The sequence below is a fragment of the Leuciscus leuciscus genome, assembly GCF_965113295.1.
Source record: "Leuciscus leuciscus genome assembly, chromosome: 2".
Classification (NCBI taxonomy): domain Eukaryota; kingdom Metazoa; phylum Chordata; class Actinopteri; order Cypriniformes; family Leuciscidae; genus Leuciscus; species Leuciscus leuciscus.
This window is the reverse complement of record NC_138726.1, coordinates 52,763,288-52,773,287: the sequence shown is the minus strand read 5'-3', so window position 1 is coordinate 52,773,287 and position 10,000 is coordinate 52,763,288. Positions and strand designations below refer to the sequence as shown.

Genomic DNA, 10,000 nt, shown 5'->3' with positions numbered 1-10,000 from the left:
TCCACATTGAAAATCTGCTATTCAAAACATTTTAACCTTGAAAACAAAACAGTAGAATTTTTAAACATTTTAAACAAAGAAACGCAAGATGTAAAGATTGATGGTCAGATTATCTTGATTCCACTGAAGCACTAAATTAGTGTGACAGCATTAGAGTTACAAATGCAACTAAAACAATAACTAAAACCCTGGTGCTCAAAAAACATTTCTTATTATTATCAAGGTTGAAAACATTTTAATATTAAGAGAACAAAGAAATGGGAGGGATCTGGCAACAAGAGACGGAGACAACGAAACAGAAAGAAAGGGATTTTACCATTCTGGGCCAAAGTTAAGTGTTTCAGCAGTCATATTCTTCCTTCCTTCTCGGAGGTGAAAGTCTACAAACAAAAAAACCTGAACATGAGCATACAACCAACTCAAATATGTTGCAAGCACACTTCTCGTCATCAGCACACACAGATTATTTTATTAAATTGATTGCAGTGTGCATTGACATACTCCAGATTAACATTTGAGAGCAGTAGCACCGGTGCCACTAAGTTCTACAGATGGTAGCGCCAGAACCTGATTTGGCAGCGCTGGCGGGATTTGTTTGCATTAATAAGTGTAGTAAGTAATAATATTACATGTTTATTTCTTTGAAATGCACATTTGACAGTAAAGCACTGAGCTTGAGTTGAGATGCACATAAAATTAACTTTTTATTAACGACAGTAACATTTAAAAAACTAATTTTATTAAGGAAAAATTTTATTTTTATTTTTGGTCATCACATTAAAAATAACATTTAAATTGGATAATATTTAGAGCTTTGAAGTGCTGGAAAAAGTGAGAAGCAGATGAAAGTCCTTTCACTCTCGAAAGGATGTATGAACCCTGAAATAATTTTTTTTTTTTTACTATTTCTGCCACAATACCATGGTTACAGTTAGCCGTACTACATTAAATGCATTGTGAATGTTGGTGATTTGTGAAAAGCCTACTAGAACGTGTTCGCTCATGGCACTATGTTTCTCTGGGTTTCCACGTCAGCACTGTTTGAACTCATATCTATGGTTTATCACAAGAGAATTCTGCACTGAATTTGAATGCTTCCCACTATATCTCGCAGCGCTGTGTAGTAACAATATCGAGATCTGCCAGCGAGTAAACCTGTTCTGAGAGCGTTCTGCGCAGTCTAATATTGGTCCGACTTAGAAGTGCGGTTTCACTCCACTTTAGTTTCGTTTGCCGTGTGATGTTTTTATATGCAACAGATTAGTAGGGCAATACAAAATTGTCGCAACAGCTAGAAAAAAGGTTGCAGTCTGGAGCCCTGATAATGCACACACAACTGCAAAACATATGTGTGTGTGTATATATATATATATATATATATATGTATATGTGTGTGTGTGTGTGTGTGTGTGTGTGCGTATATATATATATATATATATATGTGTGTATGTGTGTGTGTGTGTGTGTGTGTGTGTGTGTGTGTGTGTGTGTAAACACAGCCGTTCATATGTTATTCTTACCCTGTCCAGGGGAGTGGCGCAGGCAAGACTAGGCTGGACCAGGTCTGGTTGAGAGGGCTGAAAGGTGTGTGTGTGTGTGTGTGTTTCAGAGTAGCTAACTTAAAGAGAGAGGAGGGTTATAGCTGCCTTATTCAGGATGTGTGTGCAAGAGAGTAGAAATACAAAAGGTCAGAGATGGTAAGAGCTCTCGTTCACAGCCGATGAAAACAAACAAATAAAAACAACTGGAGAACCAAAACAGTGAACAAAAACCCTCTAAAATTAGTAATACCTGTAGGACTGCAAAAACTGCAGGGCTTTGATACTGACGTCTAAAGTCGATTGACTGCAGGGAACAAACAAAAGACTAACAAACAAAATAAAGAGACTAATTTGTTGATAATACAGCTGCCAGAAGCAGTTATGACCACAATAAGCTTCTCTCTTTCTCTATCTGTGTGTGTCTTTCTGACTCTTCCTGGTGTACTGGCAATGCTGTGTGGACCAGGTCCCAGCTGGTGACCCTCTCCTCACGCCGACAATCCCTCTCCCTCCTTTACCTGCAGGAGAAACAGACAACTTTTCAATATTGTGGACTAAATGCAAGTACAATAACAGAAGCTAGGAAGCTACAAGATATTGAAAAAAATGTGAAATGTGACCCTGAATCACAAAACTAGTCATAAGTCGCACGGGTATATTGTGGCAATAGCCAACAATACATTGTATGGGTCAAAATTATCGATTTTTCTTTTATGCCAAAAACATTAGGATATTAAGTAAAGATCATGTTCCATGATGATGAAGATATTTTGTAAATTTCCTACCGTAAATATATAAAAACATTTATTTTTGTGAGTGAATGCAGCACAATCGCGAACATAAATGTATCAACTTTAAAGGCGATTTTCTCAATGTTTCGATTTTTTTGCACCCTCAGATTCCAGATTTTCAAATAGTTGTATCTCAGCCAAATATTGTCCTATCCTAACAAACCATACATCAGTGGAAAGCGTATTTATTCAACTTCCATGTGATGTTTGAATCTAAATTTCAAAAAAATTGACCCCATGTGACTGGTTTTGTAGTCCAGGGTGATGTGGTGGATGTGTATGTGGTGGATGTGGTGTTCAAAAAGGTGTATGTGATATTTGCTAATGCTTTAAGTGTGTAAAATAAATTTAAATGATATATAAATATATAAAAAACTGAAAATGATAACCATCATATGGTTCATATTATTTTAGTGAGAAGAAAGCATCCCTACAACTTCTGAAAGAGAACAGCTGTTTTACAGTAAAATTACATAAAGTAGGCCAAGTAATTTTAACGCCAATGTAAACCTAACTACTACATTAGGTTAATTTAACAACAGACATTAAATAATAAGATGCAAAAATAAAACACTGCTTAGTCTTCACTGTATGAATTAAATATATACTGATCGAAAGTTGCCAAAGTTATTCAGTCAAGTGAAGTTATTCTCTTAGTCTTTTGTTGTTTGATTAACATTAAGCCTACAGACGGAAGCAGGTTTATTAGGCTGCTGTCACTTTAAGAGCTGCACAAACCAATATATTATTACATGCACGCTTTCTTTCTCAACTGATTAGTCAGCTTAAAGGGATAGTTCACCCAAAAATTAAAATTCTGTCACTAATTAATTTTTTTTGCAGTTATCATAAGCCATTACGATACTTACATTTGCAACATTCGATCGTGCAAGCCCTAACTGAAGCCTTTAAAACACAAAGGTGGGAAGTACAGCTGTCTGTGTGTCTGTTAGTATCCTATCAATTTAAAGGGATAGTTCACTTTGAAATAAATTTTTGGTATGTTTTAGCTTACCTCAAGGGCATCCAAGATGTAGGTGTCTTGGCCTAAGGTCACTGCATGGCCTAAGACACGAAACGAGCGGTTTGTGTGAGAAAACGAACAGTATTTATATCGTTTTTACGACTTATACACAGCCATGTCCGAGTGATCTGATCTGACGTGTGCGCAGACTGGTGCATAGATATATACACTAGATGTTGCCTTAAAGACATTCGTTCCAATGAACTGCCGTAGACAAGGCGACATCTAGTGTATATATCTATGCACCAGTCTGCGCACACGTCAGATCAGATCACTTCGACATGTCTGCGTATAAGACGTAAAAACGATATAAATACTGTTCGTTTTCTCACACAAACCGCTCGTTTCGTGTCTAAGGCCATCAATGTGTACTTACGATGGGGAATTGTTTAATTTGGACGACGGGGAATTGTTTTAATTTGGACTCTGTGCTTGTGTTTCGAGATAATGACCATAGACCTGCATTATATGACTGACAGACAAGAACGGTTTGACCTAAAAATATCAAAATTTAAACTACTGCGGAAAAAAAGACACATACATCTTGGATGTCCTTGAGGTAAGCTAAAACATACCAAACATTAATTTCAAAGTGAACTATCCCTTTAAAGGCCAAGCGTGCATAAAAATAATCTTTCTCCTTTTAAGAATATTCTTCAAGATATTGTCTTTAAGAAACGTGACCACAAACAAACCTAAATAGACCTGCCTTAGTGGAAACATGGTGTTATCTTAAAAAAACTGTTCATTTGTGGCAAAGTTCCCCTCAAGTTTTCCAAAAGGCCTATATTTTGGAAAGGGCAAGTGCAGCTAGATTTAAGCTAAAACCTTTCTCGATTATTGACATCTGCACAGCACAACTAGAAGAGTTTGTGCAATCAGAAAAACACGGAGATGGAAAAGAAACATTTAATTTGCACCCACAGATGTCATAGCAACAGAAATATCCAAGCAACAGAACAAACCGGTGAGAATAAATAGTATTCACTGGGGGAGTTGGGTCTCTTAAACTACAACATGAGAATGCATGTCAGCCCAAGAACAACTAAAGACACCTGTAACTTAAACCTCAATTATAAATACATTAGTATGCCTGAGAGAGAGAGTGCTCATAATTCATTGGTGAACTACAATGTCATGAACAGCTGCCAAACAGCTGGCTCAAACAGGAGAGAAAATATGAATCAAAGTACAAAAAAACTGATTTAGCAATCCTTATATACACACACACACACACACACACACACACACACACACACTAATAAAGACATGCAAATTAACAAATACATGTTTAACTTTTTAATTATAATTGATAAGGATATTAAAACACAAGTTTTACTAACTAGCCTAATATGGATGTTCATAGTAATTTCATGTGCGCTAGTTTGTTGCAGGCTTGATTCAGTTTAAGTTCCTAAAAATAAAGTCAATTACATCTTGAATATAATTTGATTAACTTCATTTAATTTACGTACCTTGGTAAAAAAAAAAAAAATGCTTTAACACACTATTTACTAAAACTTTCTTTCGTATCCATGCTGATAAAACTGTCATACGATCAACTCAAAAATACATTAAGTTTCAGTTTCAGGTGTTTTTGTTTATCTAGATGGTTTTAATGTTAAGGTTTCAGATTGATCATATAACTATATATTATTATCAAGTTAAGCAAAGAGTTGTTGGTATTTAAATCGTTTTTTTGTTTGTTGATGTTGACATTTTTAGATATCGTGACAGATTTGTGACCTTTTATGAAATGCTAAAACAATGCTGTTCACTTTTTTTTTAAAATTGTGATGCTTTCTTTTCCCAGAAAGAGTGTGAAAGTTTGACATATTGGATATATTTTCAGTTTTTAACTATATTTAAATCTAATTTAAATAGATTTCACACACTTAAAGCAGTATAATATCGCATATCGCGTTTTTGTTTATTTATTTTTTTATTCAATATCGTGCAGGCCTAACTTCTCTCCAAATGCTCTAAACTAACCTATAAATCTCGACTCTATACGAATCTGACAGTTCTTGCTTCAACGAGTCAATAAGCGGCTGGTTCGTCAACCGCTCCGACGGATCAGTCCAGTTCGTGAACCAATCGCTTAGACCCGTTCCGTGAATCGGTTCAACTAAATCACTGAAAAGATCCGACTCAAAAGAAAGAGTCGTTCGCGAATGGGACATTACCAGAACCAACCAACTATTTTCCTCAATCCATTCAGATTTGACATGTCCTCACGCTCAACACAAACGTACGCCCAGAAAAGACGCCTATTTTCTCACAGACAAGATGTCGCTGTCCAATACCTACTCCGCTCAATGACACCGACCATAAGCAGATTGACGTCGTTTTTCTATCGATTGGAGGAGTTTAGAGGGGCGTCGCGTGCACAGGGGAGAGTGCACGCGGCGCCCCTCTAAACTCCACCCCGGTGCTTCCCTTGGCCTTCAACCCACGGCCACAGTTGCCTTTCCAAACATACAAAAGCCTCTCTACTTAAACCAGCACAATTTATTCCCCCTGAACCAAGCGCTGGCCTGTAATGCGCATTTGTGGTTGCACACACACTGACCATCCCCTTCCAAGTTTGCATAAAACTTAATGCAACACCCATCTGCCATTAAACGCTTCAGACATTCAAGGAGAGAGGCGCACAGTTGACACTGACCGTGTTTCTGGAGCTGTCGATGCGATTTTTACTGTCCAGTCGCCCCGTCGAACTCTACGATCTTCACTTTGGATGCATGTGCAGTTGTTTGTGTTCTGTGCTCCTCCTCGAGAATCGTGTTCCGTTTTTACAGTTTTTTGCTCTCTCTCCCTCTCCAATGGTCGTTGCGTGTTGATGTCTAGTACGCTCTTGTTGTTTGTGTTTTAGGGAAGATGGCCGTCCTACTCGGTCATACCACGTGACCGGAGTGTCGAGTTGCTCTCAGAGGCGCGTGAAGATAGCGACCCCTAACGGAAGACTTGAAATGCCTATCGGAAATGCATTGTCCATAATAAAAGTCACAATACTTAAATTATTAAAATTATCGGACCGAATCAATCAGTTAACAAACAAACAAACAAACACACACACACACAATTAAGTAAATAAGCATACCTATACAAATATTGTATTACTATTAGCAGCTAAGTGCTAAAAATAATAATCAGTAGTAGTAGTAGTAAGGTTTATTCAACTATAATCCTGTCATTTTTCAGACAATAAAGTCTTACTTTTCAAGCTTTCATTGGATTATTTATCTTGTCTACTAACAATGGGCATTTTTGTCATTTTCAACGAAACGTCATGAACATGCCCATCACATAGACACAATTCATTGACATTTTCACCCTTTTATAAAAATAATTTATTCAAATAGATGTCTCGTATACCATAGATATCAAGCTCTTCACTTACACAAAATTTCAATCATTTACTCAACAAAGTTCTGGGTTTAATATTTAAGATGTCAGGAAAAGAGAGTCATAAACTAAGATAAAACGATTAAAAAAACGTATAAATGGCATTTAAAAAATAAAATAAAAATAAAGGTATGGTAAAAGTTTTTTGGCTTTTATTTATTTATTTGAGCTTCGTATAAAAATGACCATAATGAATTAAATATATCACTAATAATACCATGATTGTTTAAAAACAAATAGTAATATTAATACCATATTTTTAAGGATCCTAGAGTACCAAATAAAGCACATGTTAATCATTCAGGGCCATGGTATATATTAAAATAACATGGTCATGGTTTATTAAAAATCGGAAGACAGATATAACGTTACAGCTGAAACGGAATATGACATAATCACTGTCTTTTATTTTGACAACTTCGTGTACAAGCTAGTGTTGGTTTTTCTTCCGCGAACATGGAGGCGGTTGTGTCAGATGTAGTGGCACCAGAAGATCTAAAGGTAAACCATTTTCTCTCCTTTAATGACTGTAAATCCAAAATGACATCGATTAAGGTTTTATGTGGCTAAATCATCGGTATATTCGGTTATAATCGGGTGTTTCGGTTGACGTTGACGCAGCTCTACTGTACCGCATCAAAACAACAACAATGAACATGACGTATGTTTTACTGATGTCTCCTCAACTCATTGTTAGCAAAGACTTTATACACAGTCTTAAAGGGACTTTGTTGTAAGTTATTGACTTATGTAAGAGTAGACCTACCATTATAAATCCTATGCTTTTAAGGGATTAAAACACCTATTTTATTAGTTTTGTGACTTTAATATTACACCTATCGTCGTTACACCTAATATTTAAATGGAAACGGATGTTACTCTGCTTTAATTCACGATGTAGGTGAAAGTTTTTCTTAGTCTGTGTTTGTCGGCCAGGGGGGGGAGCACATGATCCTGACATCATCCCACTGATGCAACTGAGTGAATCTGATTCCCAAGATCCCAGTCATCCACTGATGGGACTTTTTTTTTTGTCTTCCAGAGGTTTGAGAAGAAGTATAATGCAGAGCTGGTGAAAGGACCTGTTTCAAAGGAAACCACCTTTGAGTACGCCTGGTGTTTGATCAGAAGCAAGTACACAAATGACATTGTAAAAGGCATTCAGCTTTTGGAAGGTCAGTGCTTCGGCAAGTCCTAGTTTTTGGTTAAGGGATAGTTCACCCAAAAATGAAAATTCTGTCATCATTTAACGTTACTCACCCGCATGTCGTTCCAAACCTGTATGAGTTTCTTTCTTCTGTTGAACACCAAAGAAGATATTTTGAAGAATGTTGGTAATCAAACAGTTGATGGTAGCCATTGATTTCAATAGTAGGATACTATGGAAGTCAATTGTTAGATTACCAACTGTAACGAGGTATGTTGTTACGGGAAGAAGGAGGCGGGAACCGGCGAACATTCAACAATATTTAATGAATAAAATGACACAAATACAAAATACAAGTAAAAGCCAGCAGCCCCTCACGGACGACTGCTGGCAACATAAACCAAAAACAAAACATCAACTAAAACACAGGCCTGTCCTCTCTCGCTCTTCACTGTCGTCGCTCCTCCTTTATGCTTCCGCTCCTCCGTGAGAGATGCGAGACCGGTGCGTCGCGCACGTGTCGCTCATTATCAATCGCGCCACCGGCCTCGCGCCGTCCTCCCACGGCCCTCGACCTCGTCGTGCTCGCCACATACCCCCATCGCCCCTCGCAGGCCGGGGGGCACCCACGAGACTGCGCTTACTCCCCCTCCCCCCCTCCCCGGGGGGACCGATCACGGCGGCTGCGGTACCTGGGCTGGAGGTATGGATAGACGAGGTGAGGGAAAAGGAGACGGAAGCACGAGGAGCGACAGAGACGAGAGAGGGGAGAAAAAAAATAAAAAATTCTTGATCCGGTTCCCGGACACACTGCCGCTCGGTCCTCAACCAGCTGAGAGTCACTCGCGGTGCCATGCGATGGTACTGGACATCCGTTGGGGAACAGCTCGACGCTCCTCCGCCTCCTGGCGGACGGCGATGGCTCCTCCGGTTGAGGGCAGCCGGCAGCGAGTCTCCCGTTCCCTGCTCCGCCCCCATCATGGCCGACGGCAACAGGCTCCGGCCCACGGCAAACGGGACTCCTCCGCTCCCTCTCGGACGGCAGCCACCCCTCCTCGACCCAGGAGCACGGCAGCGAGCTCGAGCTCCGTCCCCCCAGTTCTTCCATTGCTCCAGCACCATCGCCTCGGGCAGCAATCGGCGGCCATCGCTCCCTCGTGCTGCCCGACCTCCTCAGCACCGCGATCCCCCCCAGCAGCGAGGGCTCTCCGACAGCGTGTCCCTCCTTCTTCCCGGGTTTCGGCACCAGTGTAACGAGGTATGTTGTTACGGGAAGAAGGAGGCGGGAACCGGCGAACATTCAACAATATTTAATGAATAAAATGACACAAATACAAAATACAAGTAAAAGCCAGCAGCCCCTCACGGACGACTGCTGGCAACATAAACCAAAAACAAAACATCAACTAAAACACAGGCCTGTCCTCTCTCGCTCTTCACTGTCGTCGCTCCTCCTTTATGCTTCCGCTCCTCCGTGAGAGATGCGAGACCGGTGCGTCGCGCACGTGTCGCTCATTATCAATCGCGCCACCGGCCTCGCGCCGTCCTCCCACGGCCCTCGACCTCGTCGTGCTCGCCACACCAACATTCTTCAAAATATCTTCTATTGTGTTCAACAAGAAGAAAGAAACTCATAAAGGTTTGGAACGACATGAGAGTGAGTAAATGATGACAGAAGTTTAACTATCCCTTTAGTCTGGGCCTGCGTGAGCTCCAGAGGTAATGTTCTTGTTTTCAAATTCAGTAAAAAGTGATTCATTTTTCTTTCACCAGAACTGGTTCAAGCGAGTAAAAAAGATGATCAGAGAGATTTTCTCTTCTACCTCGCTGTTGCAAACTACAGACTCAAGGTGGGTTAGTATTTTCCCAGACAAATCCAATTTATTATCTGGGATGATGATGACGCCACTGCTAATAAATGTTTTTTTTTATATATATATCACATATCTTTGTCATCTAATTAAATCAGTGTTTCTCAACTATGTTCCTGGAAGCCTATGACTTTACTGCATGATTTAAATTTAGTCACTTTATTGTCACATCATTGTATAAACGGTTCAATCAGAGTGCCAGATGAAGTAGCTGCTGT

The 10,000-nt window shown here is 39.5% G+C and overlaps 2 protein-coding genes across 6 annotated transcripts in view; one reads left to right on the top strand and one right to left on the bottom strand.

Moving 5' to 3' along the window:
- The window catches only part of gigyf1a (GRB10 interacting GYF protein 1a), a 37,446-nt gene extending 31,231 nt beyond the window's left edge, over window positions 1–6,215 (bottom strand). For all 5 annotated transcript variants that reach the window (XM_082147734.1, XM_082147735.1, XM_082147736.1 and 2 more), the window contains exons 1-3: window positions 6,025–6,215; window positions 1,521–2,059; window positions 317–380 (exon numbers count right to left, since the gene is read on the bottom strand). In XM_082147734.1, the coding sequence (XP_082003860.1) occupies window positions 317–351 (35 nt within the window). In that variant the 5' untranslated portion in view covers window positions 352–380; window positions 1,521–2,059; window positions 6,025–6,215. The remainder of the gene's footprint in view (window positions 1–316; window positions 381–1,520; window positions 2,060–6,024) is intronic.
- A 942-nt stretch (window positions 6,216–7,157) lies between these two features.
- LOC309493431 (mitochondrial fission 1 protein-like) lies at window positions 7,158–9,785 on the top strand. The gene is made up of 3 exons (XM_082162559.1): window positions 7,158–7,265; window positions 7,807–7,939; window positions 9,685–9,785. The coding sequence occupies exons 1-3, from the start codon at window positions 7,221–7,223 to the stop codon at window positions 9,768–9,770; spliced, it is 264 nt and encodes an 87-aa protein (XP_082018685.1). The 5' UTR covers window positions 7,158–7,220; the 3' UTR covers window positions 9,771–9,785.
- The last annotated feature ends 215 nt before the right edge of the window (window positions 9,786–10,000 follow it).

What these genes read in the sequence shown, in the direction of transcription:
- LOC309493431 (XM_082162559.1), top strand. Translation starts at nt 7,221, where the DNA reads ATGGAGGCGGTTGTGTCAGATGTAGTGGCACCAGAAGATCTAAAG. An exon ending in TGGCACCAGAAGATCTAAAG is followed by an intron (nt 7,266 to 7,806) that starts GTAAACCATTTT and finishes TTTGTCTTCCAG; the next exon opens with AGGTTTGAGAAGAAGTATAA. An exon ending in AGGCATTCAGCTTTTGGAAG is followed by an intron (nt 7,940 to 9,684) that starts GTCAGTGCTTCG and finishes TTCTTTCACCAG; the next exon opens with AACTGGTTCAAGCGAGTAAA.